Below are 27,255 nucleotides of genomic sequence, written 5' to 3' on the forward strand. Positions count from 1 at the left end.
TATTTAATATATATTCACAACCTCTGCAATGTTCTAACTTATAGTATGGAGTAAAAGAGATGTTTCATTCTCTGTCCTAAACCTGGGACTGGGAAAATGTAATTTTATATTATAATAGTTTTTAAACAAAAATAGAAGGGGTGGGACTTTGTACCATCACCTGAGTGTGGAGTAAATGGAAATAACGTCAATCAAAGGCAAAGCTTTCAGAGCTAGGAAGGAGCTCTAGATGGCGGATGAGCCTTGGGAAGGGAACCATGGGCATTCAGTCAGACTGATTTCTCTTGCCTTTTATCTAACGGAAAGTAGCTCGTTGTGATCTATTATTATTAGTACGGACGAAAGATTAGTATTCCGATTAGGATTTAGACGTTTTCGCCGTTTTTTGTTGCTTTTTTCGAGTCGTCAGAACCGTGTCTGGTCGAGTCGTTGTTTTCCACACTGGGCTCCGGCAGCCATGGCGCTCCTCCATTTTTAGTGTGCTCCGTCTGTCGCCTGCTCTGACTGTAGATGAACACTCAATAGGGCCTAGGCATAGTTTTCAATATAGATTGTTGTCATTAGTTTTATTAAGTGTCGATCGCTTTTTTTGTTTTTTTTAACTGTAATATGATAATTTTTTATACGCCGTTATAACGTACTCGGAACTACTACTGCTTCATTATACCTTCATGTAGTACATGGAATTGGTATGTTTACATTGTATAATACATTACATTATCTGCTTTTATTCTCCTTTTTAGCTCATTTTTGGCTTGTCTTTTTATCTGATGACGCAGTTGAAATTAATGCATGCGACTTGAATGATCGGTGGCTAATATTGAAACAACGCTGTGTATTTAAGTCAACGTAATAATGGCACATGTCATGTGTTTAGATTTAAACTAAAATGTAAACAAATCATTCTATAGTACTTAGAGATCATTAACGTTATGTATGTTTCACTCCCTGTGCAACGTCAGTGTTTAACGGCCACGAGCGAAGGCAATCTGACGGGACTTGTATGATAGTTCATGTTTCCTGTAACTTTTTGACAGTACTAAAATACCAGGACAAACGATCATCTTAATCAGAGATTCCCAGGATACAACGATGATGAAGAATAAAAATAAAAAGCAAGAGGATGAAGGATCGACTCAAAGCAATGCATCAAGGTATGATCCTATACTACTTTTTACCTTTGACATCTCCTTCGATTGTTTACCTTGTCAAGCATGGTTGGTCACCTGTGCATATATTTTGGGCATGGTTTTCATGATGTGTTGTTGTGTCATACGAATGACCTTGCTGTTGTTTAATAGCCACACCCTGATTGTTCCTACCATTTCTTATGCCCAATACTGAGGATTTATTTGGGCCCTTTGTGGGATATTATTGCCCATAGCCTCTATGTATAAAACAACTGTAAACATGACATTTATTCTTTTGATAACAAATGGACAAAAACATGTTTGTTTGTCGATCTTGCTATCATGTAATATGACCTTGTCTTACAGTTTAGTACTGCATTGCACCATTTTTATCAACGTTGATTCATTTTCAGAGACAATGCATTAATTTAGGCCTATTGTGGGCCACCTGGACATTAGGAGGATTTATGACAAGTTTACTTTGCATACTTTTTAGTTTGCATCAGTCCAATCAATCTCCATATGACTATGATTATATTTTGTCTGGATTTTCACTGAAAGTTCTCACTTGTCACCCAAAGTTTCTAATAACCCAAGTTACCTCATGTTTATAGATTTGCTCATAAAAGGCCTTCACCCTTCAGATAATTGTTTTTTTAATACCATTTTACATAGCTTTAAAATATCAACATGTTTTCAGCTCTGCAATACCTGATCTTCTATAGTACAATATCAAGAGTTTGATATTCAGTGGCTTGTGCTACTTAAACCTTTTAAACCTTAATTGATTCAGGTTTTCTTAATTTTTTCCTCGACAAGGGTGCCTTTTTTAAGTAGCCAATTTATTCAAATTATCATTATCAGCCATGATATTTTATTTGACCCCCACCCCCCAATTGCCTAACATTGCTGTCTGATTACAGGAGCATGCCAAGTTTAGAAAACACATTTGTGTATTTTTCACAAGCAATTATTTTATCCTAGCCATATAGAGATTCATTCCCTTGTATCTATCCCAATCTCTATAAAATGATTCTAATGATCGTTTATCATAGTTTTGAAACATTTATTATTTTCTTTATATTGCCTGTGATTCACTGTTTAACAAATTGATAGTTATGAAAAAGTTCTTATTGGTCAATATGAGTGACATTTCTTATACTCTAGTCTAGGCACAGTCTTTCAATTACCAGGTGGTGAATATCCATGTGTGGGTTTGCAGGTATAAGTGATTGATATTGTCTGTGTATACATGTTGATTAATAATTACATAAATACAAATAAAGATGTTTTTTAAACTGATAAACTTGATGTTTTTAAACTGATAATGATATCCGATCATTTGGCAACAATAAGGGCAATAAGATAAACTCCTGGCCTGCAATATACACAAACCATAGTATTGTCTTTCAGTTATAATGACTATATCTGTCTAAACTGTGCAGACTGCAGAGAGGTCTTGATTTTGTAATTTGTACAGATCCCTCTGAAACACAATTTGAGCACAATTTGAACAGTCACAATATAATTATCTTTCTACATTAAGACTCTGGGGAACAATATAACAGGTTCAACCCCTGTCCTATTTTCTATGTTGCCAGTACACTACAGCCACACAAATACACTAGCTGTCTGATGGCAGCCATTTTATTATCCTTGTTTTGAGTGAATTGTCTCCTCACCCAGCAATTGTAACATTTAGTATTACTAGAGGTCTGCATTTGTCACACAAAGATTAGACCAAGAACAGAAACTACAATACATTTCTGTAATATTATTTCACTTTGTTACATCCAGGCTAACTTGTTATATTAAGTCACAAAATGGCCCTTTGTGCACAGTCTGCTGACTTTCTGTATTTGAAATGAAAGCATAGAATTACAGAGGCGGAAACAGGAAGTGTTTCAGAGTTCATTGGCTTGCATACTGAGCTGAGATAGGCTAACCTTCTACTTAGCAACACATGAGCCAATAGGAATTTGAGATGGGTTCATATCCCGCCCAGGTTTGACCCCACTTGAAATGGATAGAGCCATTTACTTCCGTGTTTGGTCAACAGACGCTACACCCTCTGGCACTGTGGGATGTGTGGCTATTTTGAAAGAGAGCAGCTGTTAACACAAAACCATTATAAACCATTTATGGTGGCATTTTTATAGAATAAAATTAGTTTTAACTTTACTTCCTCTCCTCAACATTTTTTGAGTGCTTGGATCTCTAGAAGCACCATACACCTTAAGACTTTTTTTAAACTCCTGTGAGCACCTGTGAGCACCCGGTTGGCCTATGTGTCTTTTCTCTGCAAACCATTTACTGTATTTAACGACACAAAAACAATCTTATAAATTCTGAAATATTAACTTCTTTACTGAAACACATATTTAAACACCGGAAACACGTATACAAATAAAATGGACAAATGTCACTTTTGTCTGAGTTAAACAAAACTCCAAACTGTGCGTGTGCGTGTGTGTGTGTAGTACCCCATTTGTTCACTTAAGATACTGCATGAATAGAATGCCACACAAAAGACTGTTCAATACATTCTTGGACAGGACAGCCCAGTGCTGTCACTTGTTGTAATAAGTTCTCATGTAAGAAATGTGCTTTGAATAAATATAGGCTATTGGTTCTGTGCTGGATATGTTTGTATTTTGATTTGATAACACCTAAAAGCATAATGTTTCCCAGAAGTGTCAAAGTGATACACATGTGATAAAGCTTTGATTACGATACTATTATACAACATCACTTACTTGAATAATTGTCATAGTTTTGTGATCAGGTCTTAATGTTTTGAGAGAAACAAAAAACAACTTTTGCACTACAATATGTAAATGGTGATTTATCCACTGCAACAACCGACACTACAAGTTCAATAGGACCCTTGTATGGAATATTTATGACACAATATGGTGTATTGTTACTGGATCTTGTAAACAGGTTACAGTGGGAACAGTAATATGCTTTTCCAGTGTTTTTTCTAATCTGCCATAGCACAGAATTAAAATGTATTTTGAAAGTGGTTTCTAGTGATTACAGGCAAACATACTGGCAAAAAAAAACATTTAATTTGCCCTGAACAAATTATTTGTGCTATGCTGTTTGGGACACATTTAAACAGATAGTTCACAACCAAAATGACATTTTTTCTATCGATTAGTCACCCCATGAAGACTTGAATGTATTTTTTTGTTTTTGTCACATTCCTAATGCAATAATTTAATGACCGGCAGCGTTTCCGGTAGGAGATTCAAAGAGTCTCCTACCGGAACCGCTGCCTACCGGTCCGCTGGTCATCAAATTATTGTCTTAGGAATGGGACAAAAAAAAGAAAGAAAAGACATTAATCAAGTCTCCATGGGGTGATTAATCGATAGAAAAAAGGTACATTTTTTGGGTGAACTATCCCTTTAATCTGTAGGTAGGTAAACACTGTAAAACTGAGAATGTTTTTGCTCCTTTAGCAATTCTGCTTCAGACGAATCCAACCACTCTGGAGGCTCTGAGTCTGGAAGCCAGTCTGAGAGTGAGCACGCCAGTGAGAGGCGTAGGTCCCACAACTCTGAGTCCAACAGCTCCTCAGAGTCAGAGAGTTCTCAGTCAGGGAGTGATGATACTGAGTCCAAATCCCAACAGAACTCTGCAGAGGTCAAAGACAAGCCAGTCAAAAAAAAGGACAACCTGGCAGATGTAAAGAAGGTAACTTGCATTTAAAAGCCCTGACACACCAAGCTGACTTGTCTTTACTAATACAGTCTACGTTGGGAGATCAGATTGGGAGGCGTCAGTGTTGAGAGATTTTAAAGAGGTTTAAAAACTTCACAGTGCTTTTCTGTACCCGCATGAGAGGAAATAAATCAACCATACTGCGTACTGCTTGGGGATTCAAGAATGAAATTTGATGACCGGCCCACACAGACGCCTCACTACTACCGATGGCATAGTACACAACGCATTTTCTATGACCGCTTTTCGCCACAGAAGCTAATGGACACCCCCACGTCAGCTTGGGGTGTCACAGCCTAATAAATAATATACTAAATAATATAATGTAGCTGTAGGCTTCCTGTAGGACTGTTGGTTATATTATTTCATCATCAATTCATATGTTGATTATTTTAGACCATAAAATGACGGTGAAAAAAAGTACAAAATGATGGGGGAAATGCTCATCACATCTTGAAATTACTATGTTTACACAGCAGTTGAAAAGGTTTATTTTTATAATATGGAACAAAGACCAGCATTCACAATTTAATGACTTTGTAATTCATTTTTACATCATACCTTACTAAACCGATTTGATAACTAAAATAGAATTTGATACATTTCTTGTTGATTGTTTTAATAAAGTATTTGATTAATAATTTCACCCATAGTCGCCTATCCTCTGGCATTTTGAATTTGGGACATGAGTTTCTTTGTTTTAATCACAGTTTTATGAAGGGTAGGCTTACAGGAGACTTCTAGTCTACACTATGTCACACGATCATGTAAACAACAATTTGTTGATTTTGTGCTCTGAGCTACCTTATACTATTGAGATAGGATTACTTTAAAAGGGTCCAAAAAGGCAGTGGCTGATTAACTGCATTGTGGTTACAGATGTGGGAAGAACATCCAGATGTGTATGGGGTCAGGAGGTCCAATCGCAGTAGACAAGAACCTGCTCGCTTAAACATTGGAGCTGGGGTAAGAAGATGTACACAAAAATGGAATAGCAGCATTCCAAAAGAGCTAACGCATAACACAACACTGAAAATGATAAATCTTACTCCAAAACCTCAGATAAGCTTTTAAAATGGTTTGCTCTCTTTAAAGTATTGCACCATCTAGTGGACATTCTGAAAAAGTGCTGCTATCATATCATTTATTGCATAGAGCCTGTATTTAAGCTGTGGTGACCACATTTGCAGGGTAGCAGTGACTCTGAAGGTGAAAGTCCCAAGAGAAAAACACGGTCTAAGAAAAAAGAGTAAGTACTATTAATAATTTATTGTTCATTCGAATTATAATTTTATGTGGTGGCATTTTCAATACATTTATTTTCTGATGCATAAAATCATCCTTTATATTAGAGCACGTGTACACCTTTTTGCTTGTGCCATATCCATTTTTGCATTATTTGGTTGGTTGAATTATTGTAAGTGTGTTAGTATTGTGGTTGCATTCTTTTACACACTTCCACATGGGTATCTGTTTGATCCAATAGGGATAAAAATGGGCTGTTTGAATTATAGTTAGATAGTAAGGTGACTCCCCAAATCTCCAATCAAATTTGATGATGCGATCAGTGGATTATCTCTGATCAAATCGGGGTTTCTTGAACACCCTCAGGCCAATATAATACTGAAAAAAAACGAGAGAGAAAAAACAATGGCAATGCTGGGCCTTAAGGGTGAACTTTTGGTATTTCTGTGTTGTAAGAAATACCTGGAATGATGATGATGACTCAAATGATGACGACGATGACGAAGATGCCAGCAGTTCAGACAGTGAGCAGGAAGAGAAAAAAGTTAGATCCAGACGACTTGCTGCTAGAAGGTAAGGGTATAGCCAAGACTGGCCGTCAGACAGGTACCCACTGATCAACTCAGATTCATTCCACTTTGTGTGATCAGTTACTTGATGGCATCTTTGCCTTTTTGGCACCGAGAATTCATCACTGTGCTCCAGTCTATTCAAATACTGAATATAATATAATATTTTGACCATTTAGAATGTCTGTCTTTATTATCTTGTGTGAACATTTGTCTTAACATGTAAAAAGTTATAACTGACGCTGTTTCTAAGCCATTGGCTGTTGTCAGGCAATTAGGTGTGATAATCAGCCAGTTCACAGGCTGGAAAGCTCAATGACCCCAAGCTCTATGACAAGCCTGGTGTTTTGTGTGTTGTCTCTAAGTGGCCCGTGTGTGCGTATCTTGATGTTTTACAGACCTCAGACCAAATCGGCAGCAGCCAAAAAACAGCAGTCCCAAAAGGGAAGGAAATCCAAAAAACAGGAGTCATCCGCGGAAGAGGATGACGACGATGACGACGAGGATGACGATGACGACACTCCAAAGAGACAAACTCGCGGACGGGGTGCTACAAAAGTCAAAAGGTAATTAACGCTGTTTAAAGTCTCTATGGTAAATTACAGGTCAAGTGACAGGGAAGTTGTAACTTTTCCTTCAGTCTTATTTCTCTGCCCAACTCTTATGTCATACTATGATTTGGTCGCTGTTGATTGTTCGTAATGCCGGCGAGAAACTTTGTTTTGTATTTGTGGATGGGCTTTATTTGCTGTTAGTTCATGAGCTTACTTCAGCTTGGCTGGCATATAGCTGTTATACTCTTCTCTTTGTGTTGTGTTGCAGTTATAAAGAGGACCAACATGACATTGCGACAGACTCCGATGACCTCATTGAAATGGCCGGTGATGTGGCCGAGGAACAGCAGGATGATGACAGTGAGACCATCGAGAAAGTTATGGACGCGAGGACAGGAAAAACAGGAGGTAATCTAATACACATTTTACAATTAAAGTCTCACTTACAGTTTAATTAAAACCTAACTGCCTAAAAAAGGTAAAATGTGTGTGTGTGTGTGTGTGTGTGTGTGTGTGTGTGTGTATATATGTGTGTGTATTAGGGATGTTAACGACTCAGTATTTTGTGTGTCGGCATGTATCGATATTTCTCCTTTTTTCTGCTGCGCAGTTGAGAGGAGAGAGCAAAGTGCACTTTCCTTTAAGCACCACAACTGCAGCCATCATGTTTTGAGTTGGCATCAAAGCCCTAATGATAATACAAATGAGACTTTATTTAGTAAACAAGTGTTTATTAACACGGAACACTTGTTTAATCCTTAGGCTACAGCAGCCTATAACTAACGAGGCATAGTTCTCTCTAGTCGCTTACGTTATTATTGTTTGGCGACAAGGCACAGTGTATTCTAGTTTGAGAAATACCATCAGCTAACAGAAGCCTTTCCCCTCGATAACGCTAATAGGCATAATATCTTCGGCTATCATCTTGGCTATCAGTGATAATTTCTGTCCGTCATCACAATGGCGAGGTTTCATGGTGAAGTCTCCCATACTGCTCTGCTTGGGTGAAGGCTTTGGGTGTCTTACTTTATTAATGTAATTTGACATCACAAATGTTGTCGAGTGATACGCATACTTTGTGCTGCAATATTTGCTTTGTGCTATTTTATCGTCAATCTTGAACAAAATCTTCCCACACCGCACTCATATGCGAAGCTGCCATTTCAAGCGGGCTTTCAAGCATGCACAAGCAGAAAGTAAACAAAACTAGTCAGCCCGCACACGACCAAACCGGACATGCGCTAGCGCAGCACAGACAGATTATTTACATACCTATTGTGTGTGAATACATATATATATATATATATATATATTTTTTTTTTCCCCAATGTATATATGTATGTATACAATGTATATGTGTGTGTGTGTGTGTGTGTGTGTGTGTACACACACACACACACACACACACACACACACACACACACACACACACACACACACACACAGTATACTATGTAACACTATGTAACTTTCCTCTTCTACCCAGGATTTGAACTCTATTTCCTGCGTAAGTGCTGAAATGTTTACCATTGAGCTAATAGAGCCGGCCTGCTTGCTCGGGGGATAAATTGAATCTTGACCATCAGGTCAAAATTAGTGTCAGATCCTGAGTCTCGTGACCTTTGACACAACCTAAATGTCTCAATAGAAGAGGAGGGAGACAAAATACAACCACTCAATTGTATAAGTTGTATTGTGTTCTATCATACAGATTGGACAAATTAATATTTTATTCCATAGTTACATAGTGAGGCTTTAAATTATTATTAAGTGACCCTCGATGTGGTCACAAAATGTGTGCTGAGTACCTTTCCATTACCATACCAACATTGGGTCTATTTAGAGATGTTGCATCAAATTCTCTCAGAAGTGCCCACTTCCTCTGCATTCCGTCAAACGGCTTTGGCTAATAGAGATTTCCTCTTCTAGCCACTGGGGCTTCCACTACTCAGTATGCTGTTGAGGAAAATGGAGACCCAGGAGAAGGCTTTGATCCAGAGAAGGATGAGGGGGAGCCTCAATATCTCATCAAGTGGAAAGGCTGGTCCTACATCCACAATACATGGGAGAGCATGGACACTCTGACACAACAGAAAGTCAAGGGTCTAAAGAAACTGGAAAACTTCAAGAAGAAGCATGATGAACTCAGTGCTTGGTAACATTTATTAATTGATTAAAAATAAAAAGTAAATTGGCATAAGCACATTCACAAATACACAAACACTTCACAATTTACACAGCTTATGTTATGTTTTTACAGGATGAAAAGAGCATCCCCTGAGGATATAGAGTATCATAACTGCCAACAGGAGCTCACCACTGACCTGAACAAGCAGTTCCAAATTCTGGAGAGAGTCATTGGTGAGAACAAGTTAACAGCAGTTATATATAATCTCTGCTGGGCGGAAACCATGTGCAAAACTGTTACTTTTCAGTAATTGGGGGGGGGAACTGTTGAAATGGATCCAATGTAGTTATTGTTTAGACACAATCTTTTGTTAATAATTTTAATTGATTAAATCAACACCCACAGACAGACAGACTTAACCACTTTCAAACTGGCATCCCTGTTTGGGCAACTTTCAAGAACTTTAAAAATTGTAGAAATAGTGAGAATAGCAGACCTTTAAGCTCACAACGTGTCGCATCAGGATGCGTTGTGCGCTTGTAGATCAGCTATTTTTGCTGACACTGTTATGAAAATACATATGATTTATAGATGCATCCATACATAAAAAGATGCATGGTTTCTAGCCGATAGCGACTATATGCTTTGACTGCGGAGACGTTTTAGTTTGGTGCATTGCTGTTCATTTGAATGAACCTAAATGATTGCATTTTACTTTCAGTGGTGCTAATTAGCTTTTTTTCCCTAACAGCCACAAAAACGGGAAAGACACAAGGCCCCTCCGACTTTCCTTGTAAGTCCATATTCATCATAAAAGTTTTGTGTATTACTAAAGCAATAAAGCCACGTGTGGGGCCTAACACACCTTAGCTGCTCCTGCATGGCGTTGAGGCCGTGGTAAACCACGACCTCGCGTGGCTTATTGTTTTTTTACTGTTAACAAATATGGCAACACTAAAATCATAGACATATCCCAATTAAAACAGTTTTTAATAACAATTCACTGCGAGAATGATTTCTACAAGAAAGCTGTCCCTGCAACTGCCTCCACAAACGAGATCGCTGCGCAAATGTGAGCAGTGCGCTTTGCAGTATCTGCCTCATTTTAAAGTGATTTGTAAAGCCTTGCACATACGCAGGACGAAAAGGAGCGCTCCTTTTACCTTGCCATAGGAAAAACTATATAACGAATATCCATACTATGGAACAGCATGGTGAATATTGTAAAATAAGACATTGACATTTGTTTTATAGTGTAGTTCACAATGGGACTCAGTCAATCAGAACCAATCAATGGAACTATCCGTTTTAGAACTTGCCATTTGATGTTTTTATTATTTAACCCCTTCATTTAGACCCTTTGCCATTTGTCTGCAATTAAAAATAAAATACAAATCTTTCTGTTTGCATTCTAAAAAGCACACAAGACATCATCATCGTCTAATGAGCCAGAGTACTTGTGTAAATGGATGGGCCTACCCTATGGAGAGTGCAGCTGGGAGGATGGAGCCTTGATTAGCAAGAAGTTTCAGCGCTGTGTGGACAGCTTCACTACCCGAAGTATGAATAAAACGGTCCCCTCCAAGGAATGCAAAGTAAGTGTAAGTCAGAATGACTTCCAATGTCATCAGTTCACATTATTAGGGGAAAACCAAAGCTAATGGTTTCATGTTTATTGCATGTTTTTTATTGCAATTCAAGGCGCTGAAACAAAGACCAAGATTTAGTCCACTAAAGGAGCAGCCATCTCATATTGGAGACGAGAGCCATGTGCTGAGAGATTATCAGCTAGATGGATTAAATTGGCTGGCTCACTCCTGGTGCAGGTAATAATAAAATAAACAACTACAAATGTACTTTTTTTATCCACCAATTGTATTGGGATGACACACAAGGTCATAGGCAAGATCACACAATGTTTTTTTGTCTTTCCCTCGCTTCGTCAGGTGCAACAGTGTTATTCTCGCTGACGAGATGGGTCTGGGTAAAACCATCCAGACCATCTCCTTCCTGTCCTACTTGTTCCATCAGCACCAGCTCTATGGACCCTTCCTGCTGGTGGTGCCCCTGTCCACTCTCACCTCCTGGCAGAGGGAGTTTGACATCTGGGCCCCTGACATGAATGTGGTGGTCTACCTCGGGGATGTCATGAGCAGGAAAACGGTGCGGTGAATTCCTTTGATGAAATTTTGTGTTGTAGATTTGTGGTGAAGTCCTAGTGAAAGCTAATGCCCCCCCCCCCTGTGGCCTTCATTGTGTTGTGAATAGATCCGTGACTACGAGTGGGTGAACCATCAAACAAAAAGAATTCGTTTCAACGCACTTATAACCACATATGAAATCGTACTGAAAGACAAGGTAAGTGCTGCAATTGAGCCTTCCTGTATGTATTTCCTATTTGCTATGGTGTCTCATCTGGCCACTGCAACTAATCAAATTATAATATTCTATCATAACCTAATTATGAATCACCAAATTTCCCCAGGGGGTTCTGGGAAACATCAACTGGGCCTTCCTGGGTGTGGATGAAGCTCACCGGCTGAAGAATGATGACTCCCTACTGTACAAAACACTAATTGAGTTCAGGTCCAACCATAGGCTACTGATTACCGGCACCCCGCTTCAGAACTCCCTCAAAGAGCTGTGGTCGCTTTTGCACTTCCTAATGCCTGAAAAGTATGGAATTTGTTTTCCCTCATTAAACTTTAAGCCACAGTTAATGTCAGTGTGACATTATTATAGAAATATATCAGAACTGATAATGAATATATACCGACACCTCTTTTACCCCCCTTTAGGTTTCATTCCTGGGAAGATTTTGAGGACGAGCATGGAAAAGGGAGAGAAAATGGATACCAGAGCCTACATAAAATCCTAGAACCTTTCCTTCTGCGTCGCGTCAAGAAAGACGTGGAGAAATCTTTGCCCGCCAAGGTGGAACAGATCCTCCGTGTAGACATGTCTGCCCAGCAGAAACAATACTACAAGTATGACCCCCTTTTTCCCTTTGTTCCGTTTCATCCTCAATGGTCCATTCTGCTAAAAAAATATTAGAACAGCAGTCAGCCAGATAAGGCTGCACCTCCCTCTCAGTTAACGTAAATTGTTCCTGACTTCCACCAGGTGGATTCTAACAAGGAACTTCAAAGCCCTCTCCAAAGGCCCCCGAGGCAGCTCCTCTGGCTTCCTCAACATCGTTATGGAGCTGAAAAAGTGCTGTAACCATGGTTTCCTCATCAGACAGCCAGAGGAAGATGCTGAGACCCAACAGGAGCACCTGCAGGTACACTCTCCTAATCAACCTCCCCTCTTCGCTCTGAGTGCCACCTTAGGGTAAAAGTCCACAACGCAGTGGAGTGCAGCTTTGGAACAAATAAAACGCATGAAAGCTCAGTTGTGCCCGTTCTACTCAGTATTTTCAACCTTGATGTCCATTGTCTACTTCTGTTACCTCACAGGCTGTGGTTAGGGGCAGTGGGAAGCTGGTACTGTTGGACAAGCTGCTGACAAGACTTAAAGAGAGGGGCAACAGAGTCCTCATCTTCTCCCAGATGGTCAGGATGTTGGACATTCTGGCTGAGTACCTAGCGATGAAACGCTACACTTTCCAGGTAAGGTTTCCTGCCCTGCTTGACTGCACTTGGTCTAAGAAGGTCAATGCTATGCAGGTGTAACATAAAATAACACACTTCACAACTTAACTTATCTATGGTGTTTACAATGCAGGAGCTGTCGGGATGGTGGGGTTGTTTTGGGTTTGATTCAGGTGCTGGTAGGATCAGGTGTCAGTGTTGCAGGACACTTAGTTTGCCAGACTGATAGTGCATGTAGTTTATTTATATCTACAAGTTATTTTTTGACGAGCACTGGCCAGTCCCCAGCAAGCCAGCCAACCCGGAGTGTGATTACAGAGTTGGTCAGTCTGTGTGGGTCAATTGCTATAGTCTGTACTGCTCTCTGAGAATATAGAAATTCAGAGATGCTATGATTGCAAGGATAGCAGAGTGATGCTGAGTTGGTGACAAAGGCTCTGTAAATGTTATAAAAAGGATTTACTTCTCTTTATTTTTCTTTCTTCTTCAGCGGTTGGACGGGTCTATAAAGGGAGAAATACGAAAACAAGCATTGGACCACTTTAATGCAGAAGGATCAGAGGTATGTATACAGTAGGTTTTAGATATTCAAGAAGATTAGTTTTCAACCTTGCATTATGATTACAGGGCGCCACCGGCATACTTGTGGCTACATGCACTCTAATGGGGATCCTTTAATAAACATAAACATAAATAAACATAAATGCAAGTCCATTTATATTGGCTATACGGCACAAATGTTTTGCAAATCTCTGCCAATCAGTGTGATAGACAGACAGACACGCGTACACTACACACAGATTCCATTAAGTATAGTATATATAGATAGATAGTTGTAGAGAGCCTCTCATTAAAAAATTTTTTTTTTGTTTGGGAACTTTGCTTTAGGGGATCTGCATATAGGATTAAGTTTATATCAGTGGCATGAATGGTGTCAAAAGGGCCTTTATATATGATGAGCAAGCTCTCTTTTTCAAGGACGCCCTGATAACAACATATAAAATACATAATGAGAAACAATAACAAACATTTGAATCACATTACCATGTCACAGATGAAAATAAACATGGTGTTACATGAAACAGGTGCAGTCACTATGTAGTGTGTCCTCAAGAAGCACCCTGAATGTCTCTATTGAGACCAATCGCACCAGTTTCAGAGAGTCCTGAAGTTTGTTCCATTTGTGTGGAGATAATACATGAAAGCAGTTTTTCCTTGTTCACTGCTCTTACGTGGACTGGTGTATCTAAAGTGTGTTTGTGAACGTGTTGAATGTCCAGTAACCTTTTGGTTCCAAAAGCGAGGATAGGCATAAAGGATGTTTAACACACAAGGCCTTATAAATAAAGAAAATGCAAGGGATTTCACATAGATATCTTATTATCAGTCATACTATGATAATAATCCCATCCGTTGTCTTATTTTACATACTAAGACCTTTCCTGCTGTAGATATTTTTGGTGAACTGCTGTGTTGTTTGATATGCTCTTATGTGCTAACAATCTCCATTGGTTTCTAGGACTTCTGCTTCTTATTGTCCACCAGAGCTGGAGGGCTGGGGATAAACCTGGCCTCAGCAGACACTGTGGTCATCTTTGACTCCGACTGGAACCCTCAGAACGACCTACAGGCACAAGCCAGGGCTCACAGGATTGGTCAAAAGAAACAGGTAAACCTTGTGCCCCATGTCTATGACCTTCACGATACATAGGACATAGATTCAGGGAGGCAAAGGGACATTTATCACTACAAAAGAAACTTCTACTTTGCTTATTACAGCAGGGTTGTATAAATATTAAACATTTTGACGCTTTCATTGTACAGGTGAATATTTACCGACTAGTTACCAAGGGAACCGTAGAGGAAGAAATCATCGAGAGGGCTAAGAAGAAGATGGTTTTGGACCATCTGGTCATTCAGAGAATGGACACCACTGGTCGGACTGTACTGGACAACAACTCGGGAAACTCAAAGTGAGAACTTGAACATCTTTCTTACAAAATGATATAAGAACAGTTTGATTCTGAATCAATCCCCACCACACATCATAACATGACCGCCTTCTGCTTACAGTTCAAATCCTTTCAATAAAGACGAACTGACTGCCATCCTCAAGTTTGGTGCAGAGGAACTGTTCAAGGAGCCAGAAGGAGAGGAGTCTGAACCACAGGTACCATTAAACAAAAACGGCGTAAACAATCATACCAGCATTCAACATTGTTTGCATTTACCACTTAAGCCCTATATACTCCTTTGTATGATTAAGAGGGAAAATAGCGGATATACAAGCTCACAACTGAGCTTGTGAAAAATGTTATATATATATAATGTAATAATAACTTGAAAGCTTATGTATTATACATACATGTGTGTGTGTGTGTGTGTGTGTGTGTGTGTGTGTGTGTGTGTGTGTGTGTGTGTGTGTGTGTGTGAGGGTGAGTGTAAAACATGTTTTTATTTTTTATTTACTCCTATAATGACATGACCAAAATAGGGATGGCATGATGAAAAAAAGGTTAAGAACAAAGTTTTTAACAAATCTGTTTCCTCGCAGGAAATGGACATCGATGAGATCCTGAGGTTGGCTGAAACCAGAGAAAGCGACCAGGGCTCGAATGCTACAGATGACCTTCTCTCGCAGTTCAAGGTACCTACCAGTTTCACTTTAACTGGACAGTGTTTACAATAGGGCTCCCATACCACTCTCTTTTTACTCTGTTACCCTATCACCCTGTTCTCTGTTCCCCTATCACTATATCTCACTCTGTTCCCATACCACTCTATTCTCACTCTGTTACCCTATCACTCTGTTCCCAAAACACTCTATTCTCACTCTGTTCCCTTATCACTCTATTCTCACTCTGTTACCCTATCACTCTATTCTCACTCTGTTACCCTATCACTCTATTCTCACTCTGTTCCCATACCACTCTCATCTCGCTCTGTTCCCCTATCATTCTATCACTCTACTCTCATTCTGTCTTTTCTCTGTCTTTCTCTTCATGGCTGCAGGTGGCCAACTTCTCCAGCATGGAAGAGAGCGCTCCAGAGCTGGAGGAGACGCCTGTGCGAGACTGGGATGACATCATCCCCGACGACCTGCGGCGCAAGCTGGAGGAGGAGGAGAAGCAGAGGGAGATGGAGGACATCTTCATGCTGCCCAGGAGCAGGAGCTCCAACAAGAGGGTGAGGAGTAGAGCCCGACTGATATATGGGTCTGGCCCATATATTGGCCATTATTTGACTTTTTCGACAACATCAGCATTGGCAATTATCCAGCCGATATATAGATGAAAATGTTCAAAATTAAAAGATAATAGCAGATCTACAAGCTCACAACGTGTCGCAACGTGAGCTTGTAGATCAGCTATTTTTGAAAATAGCTGATCTCAAATTTCTCAAAAACTTGGATCAAATCCAAGTTTTTGTCTCCAAAATTGAGATTGGCATTGGACCCAAAAGTCTGGCCTCGGTTGGGCTCTAGTGAGGAGACACTTGGTTAGTTCTTTGGGAGCCGGGAAGAGAATGCCTACCCATATGGGCACTTTCAGAGTGTGTGTGTGTGTGCCTGCACGCACATAATACAAATGAGTTTGAATGGATCGCTAGCTTTGTGATTGTTAAATCCCCCTGTGGTGCGGCAGGGATTACTGATGTAGCATGCTAATCGTTTATTTTGCTCATCTAGATTCATGGAACATAAAATGAGGGTGGCAGTGAAATGGAGCATCTCTCCATAACAACATCTTTACTGTGTTTTTGGGGGGAAATTCACCAAGCATTCACAGTATCTCCATTCAGACAAATATATACTCGACTATATTCACATAGCGGCCATTTTGATCTTACGTCATATGTAACATAAAAGCAGGATGTGGGAATATAAACAGTTGGAGGATTGATTGATTGATTGATTTGATTTGATTTGGTGATAATACAAAAGAGCACAATAGCACTTTCCCGACATACAGTCATAGTATGACCGAGGATAAAAAAACACAATAAAGCCAGAGGGCTTATTTCCATTGTGGTTCTCTCTAGACTGTGAGCTCTCGTGTACGTTTTGACATCTGGACGTCTGTCTGATGGTTGCTTTGTGTCCATCAGGCTCAGGCCAACGACAGCGACAGCGATGTGGGCGATAAGCTGAAGCACCACTCCTCTGGCTCTGAGAGTGAGACCGACGACAGTGATGATGACAAGAAGCCCAAGAGGAGGGGCCGACCCCGAGCCCGGAAGAACAATGTGGAAGGCTTCACCGATCCAGAGATCCGCCGGCAAGTCTTCCATTTGATTCATTCAAATTATTTTTCAAATGCATTTAACTCTTTAAGACCGGGAACGCATCTGTGTGTCATTTTTAGATTTCTTTGGCTATTCAAAAATAGCAGATCTACAAGCGAGTGCCGCTCTATGAGCGTGTAGATCTGCTATTTTTGAAAAATCATTAAAAGTTGTGCAAATATTTTTGACGGACATTTGTAACTCAAATCTTTGCTTCTGGGGGTTCCTGGAACTAAATATTCGACAAATGTTTGCTTTAAAAAATAAATAATCCAAGATTTTGCCACGAATTTTCAAGATTTTTCAAAAATAGCTGTGAGCTATGAGCTTGTAGATCTGCTATTTTTGAATAGCCAAAGAAATAAAAAAATGACACACAGATGCGTTCGTGGTCTTAATGGGTTCATTTATATATTTTTTTGTGTTTGCAAGTCAACCTAATCATAGGTTTTTATTTCTACCTTCAACAGCTTCATTAAGGCCTATAAGAAATTTGGATCTCCGCTCGACAGGTATGCATCGCTGTCTGCACCATAAATGTATGAATTATCCTTTTGAGCAGCTTTAATATGCCTGCTGTCCCTTCAATGGTTTGTTGGTATAACACCTTTGCCCTTCGCTGTTTTGCAGGCTAGAGGCCATCGCCAGAGACTCTGAGCTGGTGGACAAATCTATCGCAGACCTGAAGAGGCTGGGAGAGCTGATCCACACCAGCTGTGTGACTGCAGTCCAGGAGCATGAAGAGCACCTCAAAGAGAACCCCACTGAAGGTACTGTAGATGCAGGTTAATTGTGGTATGACCTGATTGGGATGTTTTGAACCACTTAATCACTTATCTAAACTATCAACGTCAACCATTATGGGAACTGCTGTGTGCAAAGTAATTTCAATTTTACTTTTATACCTTAATTATACTTTTGTCCTGCACCTACCCAACATGTTTGCATGTGCATGTTCTCTTCGTTTGGATGAATGTATAGCACTATAGGATGACACTGGAAAACATAAACGTAATATGAAATACCAAAAGTACTGGAGGGAGGCTTTAAAATGTGATAAAGAAAACAACAAATTTAATCTACTTTGGATGAAATCTCTGATATTTTAAATTATATATTATTCAATTTAAATTGTTATTTCTGTTATTTTTGTTTTAGCTAAAGGTCCTGGAAAACGCAGAGGTATCAACATCAAGATCTCTGGCGTGCAGGTCAACGCTAAGTCCATCATTCAGCATGAGGAGGAGTTTGAACCGCTGCACAAAGTTGTACCGTCCAACCCAGCAGAGAGAAACAAGTACGCTGTCATTGAAAACATAGCAGGAGAGGGTACACAGAATTGTCTCTTCTCTAAGGAAAAGCGTTTCAAATGAGCCATTTGACAGCACGCGTGGTTCTCCACAGGTTCCAGCTGACATGCCGGGTCAAGGTAGCGCACTATGACACTGACTGGGAACTGCAGGACGACATTCAGCTCTTGCTCGGCGTCTATGAGCACGGCTACGGCAACTGGGATCTGATCAAGACCGATCCTGACCTTAAGTTGGCCGAAAAGGTAAATGACAGCTTATCGGTCATAATAATAATAATAACAATAATAATACATCAAACTTAGAGATTTATTTTCGAGATACTTTATTTAAGCAAAATATTTTTGTTTTTTTACAAATAATCTTAACAGTTTATTTTGCTCTAACTTTCGTTGGGGTGGGGTTTCCCACCCCCCGAGTATGAAGTTAGTGCAAATTGGTCACTGTGTCATTATTGTCAAAGAACAGCGGCAGGAAAAAACAGGCTCACATTCCCTCCCTGTGTGTGTGTGTGTGTGTGTGTGTGTGTGTGTGCTTGTGCGTGTGTGTGTGTGTGTGTGTGTGTGTGTGTGTGCAGATCCTTCCTGACGACAATAGTAAGAAACCCCAGGCCAAACAGCTGCAGGCCAGAACAGACTACCTTCTCAAAATGCTGAAGAAGGAGCAGGATGCTAAAGACCCTGCTACACCAGGGGATGAGGTACGTTAGCTGATGAGAGCTGGACCACTCTGTTGCTGTCAACGATATACAGAATGTTATATTTCTACAATGGCAGCCATGTGACTATGGTCAGTAGCTCAAACTGTCCCACCCCTTCCCCACAGCCCAAAGTGAAAAAGAGGAAGCCTCGGGTGAAAAAGGAGAAGGTCCTCAAGGATGAGCAGGGGAATGACATCTCCTCCCCTCGTCTGTCGGACAACCCCTCTGAGGAGGGAGAAGTGAAGGTCAGCCAGAAGCTTCATCATCAGCTTTTTTACTGTAGTACAGTGAAGCCCCAGTGTTATCAACACAATGTGTAATGTGTTTGTTTTTGTTATTGGCGTTTTTGTTTCTTTGAAATCGGCCACTTCACAATGCTCTTCTTTCTTTCTCCGCCGAACCAGGACGACGGAACAGACAAGTCACCCGCCAAGAAGAGGCAGAAAAAAAAGGACAACAAGGAGAACAAAGAAAAACAGGGAACGCCTAAAAAGGAGAAAGAGGGAGACAAAGAGAAAAAAGCCTCCAAACCCAAGAAAGAAAAGGTACTTGTGTGTGTGTGTGTGTGTGTGTGTGTGTGTGTGTGTGTGTGTGTGTGTGTGTGTGTGCGCGCGTGCAAGGCAGGCAGAGTTGAACATTTAAAAGGACAGGAAGTGGAGGGCACATTAGGGAAATGCTTTCCCTGGGGGGTTCATATAGCCTGTTGTTGTGGCGTTGTGTGTGCTGGAGTGCAAAATATGTGTTGTATTTCTACTTTTTGAAGCACATGGGGAAATGTGCTTAACTTTAAACATCTCTAGTTTAATCTCTAGTGCATCATGTCATTGTAACATTGATCACTCAGAGCTGTAAGGTGATCTGTGCTTGTTTGGCACACTGGTCCGGGATCGGAATGTGTGAATGGTTTCACGTGTGTGTTTTTGTGTTTCTGATGGGTTGTCTTTGCATTGTTTCCCAGGCTAAAGGAGGCAAAGGGAAGAAGCCCCAGGGCCCGGTCCACATCACTGCCGGCGCTGATCCAGTTCCTATCGGAGAGGAAGACGATGAACTAGACCAGGAGACCTTTAGCATTGTGAGTTGACGCCCTGTCTGTCGTGACACGCTCAAAACAAGACTCAATTCAAACATCATGCAAGACCAGTAACTACCTGGGATGAAACTTGGTGAATACCTTTTTAATGTTTTGTGGTGTGTGTGTGTGTGTGTGTGTGTGTGTGTGTGTGTGTGTGTGTGTGTGTGTGTGTGTGTGTGTGTGTGTGTGTGTGTGTGTGTGTGTGTGTGCGCACGCGCGCGTTTCCAGTGTAAGGAGCGCATGAGGCCAGTAAAGAAGGCCCTGAAGCAGTTGGATAAGCCTGACGAGGGCCTGTCTGTCCAGGAGCAGCTTCAGCACACGCGTACCTGCCTGCTAAAGATAGGAGACCGAATCACAGAGTGCCTTAAAGCTTACAACGACCCAGAACATGTGAAAACATGGCGCCGGTAAGCTGTAAGATGAGGATTAGAAGCTGTACTCGCATGAAAGCGGAACAGTCATTCTGACAATGCTGCCGTCCTCTTTGATTTCACTAATCATTATCCTCTTTTCTTATTGGCAGGAACCTCTGGATTTTCGTGTCCAAGTTTACAGAGTTTGGTGCAAGGAAGCTTCACAAGCTTTACAAGATGGCACTGAAGAAGCGCTCACATGAGGAAGAGGTGAGTCGCATTTGTTTCCTCATGTAAATGACCTCCCTTCGTAGAGATGGAACTGTGAGTTAACCCATTAAGACCTGAAGCCAATTCCACAAATGTCTACTAAATCCCAACAGTTTTCAAAAAAAAAAAAGTTTCTATATCAGTGTTTCTCAAACATATTCATAATTGTCAAGGACCCCCAAAATTTGTCTGCAGAAATTATATGTATTTGGTTCCAGAGACCCCCCAGAAGCAAAGATTTGAGTGAAAAATGTCCGCTTTAAAAGAATATATACTGTATATTCACAGATTTGCATTTTTATTTTTTCTAAAATAGCAGATCTACAAGCTCATAGCGCGGCACTCAGTGTCGCGCTATGAGCTTGTATATCTGCTATTTTTGAATAGCCAAAGTGTAAAATAAGGTCTTAATGGGTTAAGAAAGAGATAATTCACAACCAAAACATATTACAAAATAACGGAAGCAACATGGACACTACCCAGTTTGCTGCATGGCTCTGAATGGATTATCCCACTTACGCATAATTCTACACCAAAACAGATTAGTTGATTTTGTTGAGTTCAGCTGGCTACCATAGACCAATTAATTGTTTACTAACATTGAGACTGGATGCGCAGGTGATTGTTTCACGCAATCAATTTCCAACCTGTTGTTTCGGGGTGCGCTAGTTTCAGCACACCCCAACCCCCTCTTGTGTGTTGGCTAGTGTGGCACGTCCTGGCGAGACCTGATAGAATGGGTTTCATTTAGCGCATACTGGTTGCACGCATACTGGTTCTTATCAGTGTGACGTCGTCTGTTAAGGGGTCTATATGACGTCATTCAGAGGTTCGAGTGGGCGGGATCAGAACTAATTTAGCGTGTTCTGTGCCTCCCGAGATGTTGTGACTACCCAAATTAGTTTGGCTACTGTGATTGGTCAGACGTTGGTCAGATGTTCTGCATTGTTTCCGCATTCAGCCCAGCTTCATTCTGTCAGCAGTGAAAAGCAGCGACAGTTTGGAAGAGACATGAGCCAACTTCCAGGAGGTACAAACACCTCTGAAATCTTTCTCTAGTGACAATTCATAAACACAACCTATCGCTAGAAAGGGCAAAACCCCTGTACCTCTGTCACAAATTCCCCACTGCACGTCGCAATATCCAAGTATTAATTTAAATGTAACCATAATTTAACCTGAGCCTCGGGCATGGCTATCAGATAGCTGGCAATCCTGTCCTCAGCTGGATAAGAAGGAAAACGACAAATGCAGGCTAATCATTAATTTATCACACACCCTTAACCCGATTGATTTACAAAGACAAGGACATTTGATCAACATTTTAGGTTAGCATTACTGTTAACAAGGAATAAAATGCTGTAGTCCAGCTGGTATTTTTCCAACGGACATGCCTTGCCTTTGTTGATATGAAGTCATTCTGTGAAGGTTGCTTTTTTGGCCCAGATAACTGCTACAGTATGAATTTTAGGGCAATTTAGGGCTATTTTTGATTGATTTATTGACAATAAGCATATGCACAAAACAAAGGCTTATTTCCATTGTGGATCTGTTGTTGTGACAAGGGAAGAAATACAATGCAATTAAAAACCATAATACATAGAATTCAGTTTAAAATCAGGACCATGTGGTATTAAGAAAACTCTTTAAGGAGGACTTAAAGCTAGTAATAGTCCCAGTCAACTTAATGACTGTAGGCAACCCATTCCACTTGATAACTGTGGAATATAAAAAAGAGTCCTTTAGATAGAAACGTTGTGTTGGCACAAAGAAGAAGCTGCAGTAACAACCTAGAAATGAGTACCAGCTTAGTCAGTCAGCTTACTATGCGTGCCTTTTGCTGCAATATCATCACATACCGTACATTTTGTTTGCCAAAGAAATGGCTGAAAAGTATATCGAAATCCATGTTGTTTTTAAGGATAGTTTGTTGATAATGATAGCTTAAATAACGGTTCATACATAGAATTTTCATTACGTGTATCAATCTAGAACAGTGATGAGACAGGAGCCGTCCCATCGTCTGAGAAGAATGCACACCCTCTAGCCAATCAGAATCAGGTATTCTCTGATTTGATATTGATTGCACTGTTTAACACTGTGTTACCCTTTCACATTTTTCAGAAGGAGCAGAAGAAGAAAGAGGACCCTGGGAGGGTAAAGCCTTTCAGACCGGAACCTTCTGGTTCCAGTCGGGACTCCACAGGCACTCAGCTGTCCTCCAAGTCCATGGGTCACCCCTCTCAGCCTGGCCCTCATGGTCACCACAGAGAACCATACAACCCCGCCAACAAGCGGCATTTCGGGAACGATGGTAAGCCCACATAATTTTTTATTGTATCACGTTAACAGAGGTTGTTCAGAGTTCAGACGTTGGCACTTAGGGCAGTGTTTATTGTGATCTTGTACACATATCATGGTTCATCGCAGATAGGGGAGACTGGCAGAGGGACCGGGACAGAGGGAAGTACAACTACCCAAGTAACAGCAACCAGCCGTGGCAAGGAGATCGTCACCACCCGTACGACCCACATCGCTATAAGGATCACTACGGGGATCGTCGCTCCCATGGAGACTCTTACCGCAGCTCAGGAGGCAGTTACCGCAACAATAGTTCCCCTCGAAAGAGGCCGTATGAGCAGTATGACAACGACCGGGACCACAGGGGCCATCGACCTTATTATGACAGGTATTATGACAGAGAGTCCAACAGACCTGCCGCTGTCTTTTGGCATGCAGTGATGCATTTTCTGGAGGTAAACTGGTTAAAATGCATTGAGACATTATCACAGTGATGGCTCTGTTATTTGATGTCCTTGGTTGTAAAGACAAAAATCAAAGCAGAAATTAAAAACGCCTTTCATTTATTTGCAAGAGGACCTATGGGCCACATGGCCCATAGGTCAAAGTAAGTAAGGCTTACTTACTTACTTTAATTTATGAGATAAAGCATATATGGGTACAGTAGAAGATTTTTTAGTAAGCAACCAACATTGTCTTAAGTCCTGTAATGGTCTTATCTTAGGTTGGTGTCTCATCTTGAACCAAAGCAAACAACTTTATCCAGTATTTGGTAACAAAGTGTTTCTGATTCTGACTACAGGCATCCAGATGCCAAGAGAAGACGCTCCGATGAGTTTCGTTCTCCAAACTACCATCAGGGCAGAGATGGTCCTCCCTCTCAGGACTTCAGGAGGATGCCTGAGCACAGGCCGCCAGGCCCAGCCGCACCAGATCACTACCGGCCCTTCCACCCCGACAATCCGCCTCCTCAGTCGGACCCGCGCTCTCCGCAGGCCCAGAAGTCTCCCCAGGGCTCCCGCTCGCCAGCCGAGCGACCCGTAGTAGAGCAGAAAACCGGGGCAGACCCCAACTGGAACAACAGGAAGACATAAAGGTCAACCGAGTGACTCGACGAGGGTTGGCATCCAAAGCCACATGCTGCTGTTGGACACGTCTGGACTAGCCAATCATAAGCTCACAGCTGAAAAGGGAATCAACACAATGCCCCTCTTTACCAGCAAAACCATACTATTATGCTCCTTCCCTCAATTAACTGTGGCTGTGAAACAATATGTGCCCTGAAATAAGAATAGTGTTTCCTCCAAATCATCTTGCTGATGATGAAAAGAAGAGAGATAATAAACTGCATCTTTATTTAGTTGAAATGACTTGGGTCAGTTTGATGTGTGTAGACTGTGTGGAACGCATAAGGACGTTTAGTCCCATGGACTATTTATCTAAGGAACATGTAGGATGTCTGAACTGATCATGGTGACTGATCATGAATCCTAAAAGTGCCTGAAGTGTTTGGCCTCTTTGAATGGTACATTGTATGTTGGGTTATTCCCAATGGAACCATGACATGGACATTTTCTTTTTTTCGTTTGTTTGTTTTGTGTTGAGCTTTAAGTCTTGAAGACATTGTCATTGGAAGAGTTTCTATTTCAAAAGAGCGTGTTGCACGATGTCATTTCACAAAGGAAAACGCACTCATCCCACTTGAAGCAAAATGGGACAGCATAGTTTTTTGGAAATTTGTGAGGAAATGATGGCATGATCAAGCCAGTAGCTCATTGTCTAAATGCTATTTAACAGGTTGACAATGTTTTAGCAAATTAATTCATGTGTATTGATAATCATGACATCAACATGTAATTGTATAGCTATATAAATCATTGCAATCCTATTACTTTTCCACTGTAACCACTTTCCTGTTAAGTAGGCCTCATGCTCTCTGAACAGTATTTATGACAACTCAAAACACTAATTTAGTCACTTCAGTATGTATGGCCTGTACCTGATGGTACATTTTCATTACTTGACTCTTGCTGATTTCTTTCTCCCACCCACCCATGCTCAGATATATATGAAATTAAGTATTTAAAAAGAAAAAACTATTTTATTTCCTAAATTATGATTGGCTATTTTTTGATTCACAGTTGTGCTAATGCTGGCATATTCTTAAGGGAGTTATTCCGGAGCTGCTGATGGCCTTTGGTATTCCTTTTGGTCATTCTGTTTTAAGTGCCAAATTTGAGACTGGTTCCACTCCGGCCCTCATTGTTGTCCCTTCTTTTTTGAGTGTTGATTGTTAACGCTTCTCCATTTGTGCCTTATTTCCATGTGTATTCTCATACTGTGTGTGTGTGGGTTGGTGACAGGGTGCAGTATTAAAACCGTCCCATTTTAAGTCCGTAGCTATTAATAGTATTCAACAAAAAACTGGTGGAGGGACCACTTGTTCTGTTACTTGTCATGTGGTTCTGCAATTCCCTGAACGTTTTAGGGAAACAAATAATTGTCTGCAATTTTCTGTCTGGAGCAATTAGCCAACTTGTTACAACAAATAGCCAATACAACTTTCTTCCACATTGAACAAGCTACAGTTCCTGTATGTTCTTTCAACAAGCCTAAATAATTTATATTTGTGACAAAACCACTCTTCATGGGAAATGTGCTGTATATATGTTTATAGACATATGTAATAAACTTTGTTACATAATGAAAATCTGTGCAGGGATTATTCTCACTTCATAGTGGACTTGATTAAAAGCCTCTCAACCTGTTGTCCTGCAATAAAACGTTGCTATAGTTTTTACTGAAAGAAACGCATGCATCGTTTGTTCAGGAAATGTCAAATAGATCAGGGGTCTTCAACAGGGGGTCCGCCAAATCTTTGTGTGATAGGATTTTTTTTTTTACATCAACCACTTGAACCCTAGCATCCCTATTCTGAGGGGAACATACGCCGAAAATAGCATCTACAAGCTCACACAACATGAGGCGTTGTGAGCTTGTAAATCGGCTATTCTCAACAAAGAGGTTTGGTGTAGGGGGGAAAAGGAGAAAATGAATTACTTAGTATTGGAGGTTTCAGTGGTTCAATGCAGACCTGCCAACCCTTCTGTTCTCACCAGGAGACTCCTGTTATTTGACCCTATCTCCTGGACGTCTCCTGTTCTTCCATTTCTCCTGTTCTTATCCTGTTTTGGGGGATTCCACCCTTTTTGTGTGGCCCCTCACTGATATGCAGCCACGGCCATTCATGTTAATTTGCTAGTTCCTTGAGTTTTTGATATGCAAATCACAATGGCAGTATTTGATTGTTCTTTTTGGTAGGAGTGTGAGTGGGCAAGATGTGAGTGGTCTCTCTCTCTCTCTCTCTCTCTCTCTCTCTCTCTCTCTCTCTCTCTCTCTCTCTCTCTCTCTCTCTCTCTCTCTCTCACTCACTCTTCCCCTTTAAATGTCCATTGCATGGATTTGGCATTGCATTGGGTGCTTAAAGTTAAATATTTCCAAAACTACACATTATTTCAAAAGCTCACAACAACGCAACGCTTTGCTACTCGTTGTGAGCTTGTAGATCGGCTATTTTCATAGGGCTGAAATGGTTAATGTATGTTTTGTAATAATAATAAACATTTACAAAGTAACTAGTAAATAATGTTTTCAAATGATTGTAGTGGAGTAAAAGTACAATATTTGCCTCTGAGATGTAGTGGAGTAGAAGTAAAAGTTTTGGAAATACTCAAGTAAAGCACAAACACCTCAAAATTGTACTTAAGTACGTACAGTACTTGAGTAAATGTACTTAGTTACTTTACACCACTGCATCCTCCACACAGCAGTAGATGATTTAGTGCTGATGACTTAAAAGCAGTCTGGGGATCAATTCACTCTGCAGGGTGAAGATCCGGTTGGAAAACGGAAATGATACGTCCACGTACGTGTGTGTGTGTGTGTGTGTGTGTGTGTGTGTGTGTGTGTGTGTGTGTGTGTGTGTGTGTGTGTGTGTGTGTGTGTGTGTGTGTTCGT

The 27,255-nt window shown here is 40.7% G+C and overlaps 1 protein-coding gene across 4 annotated transcripts; it reads left to right on the top strand.

Moving 5' to 3' along the window:
- The first annotated feature begins 221 nt into the window (after window positions 1-221).
- On the top strand, window positions 222-25,948 carry chd2 (chromodomain helicase DNA binding protein 2). Of its 4 annotated transcripts, none has more exons than XM_084059040.1 (39): window positions 222-689; window positions 1,038-1,154; window positions 4,598-4,832; window positions 5,739-5,825; window positions 6,050-6,108; window positions 6,561-6,677; window positions 7,072-7,239; window positions 7,496-7,635; window positions 9,157-9,382; window positions 9,488-9,588; window positions 10,107-10,148; window positions 10,775-10,956; window positions 11,057-11,181; window positions 11,302-11,518; window positions 11,624-11,713; window positions 11,841-12,031; window positions 12,154-12,342; window positions 12,479-12,638; window positions 12,814-12,966; window positions 13,439-13,510; window positions 14,468-14,617; window positions 14,773-14,921; window positions 15,022-15,118; window positions 15,503-15,595; window positions 15,961-16,134; window positions 17,056-17,225; window positions 17,703-17,744; window positions 17,863-18,002; window positions 18,391-18,529; window positions 18,637-18,787; window positions 19,120-19,242; window positions 19,368-19,487; window positions 19,647-19,787; window positions 20,201-20,314; window positions 20,543-20,721; window positions 20,838-20,937; window positions 23,062-23,251; window positions 23,368-23,626; window positions 24,041-25,948. In XM_084059040.1, the coding sequence occupies exons 2-39, from the start codon at window positions 1,093-1,095 to the stop codon at window positions 24,330-24,332; spliced, it is 5,439 nt and encodes a 1,812-aa protein (XP_083915166.1). In that variant the 5' UTR covers window positions 222-689; window positions 1,038-1,092; the 3' UTR covers window positions 24,333-25,948. The 4 variants fall into 4 exon arrangements, with proteins under 4 accessions (XP_083915166.1, XP_083915167.1, XP_083915168.1 ...); XM_084059041.1 differs by having other exon boundaries at window positions 10,775-10,950; XM_084059042.1 differs by lacking the exon at window positions 10,107-10,148.
- The last annotated feature ends 1,307 nt before the right edge of the window (window positions 25,949-27,255 follow it).

This window comes from Gymnoscopelus microlampas (genome assembly GCF_963454915.1).
Source record: "Gymnoscopelus microlampas genome assembly, chromosome: 6".
NCBI lineage: Eukaryota > Metazoa > Chordata > Actinopteri > Myctophiformes > Myctophidae > Gymnoscopelus > Gymnoscopelus microlampas.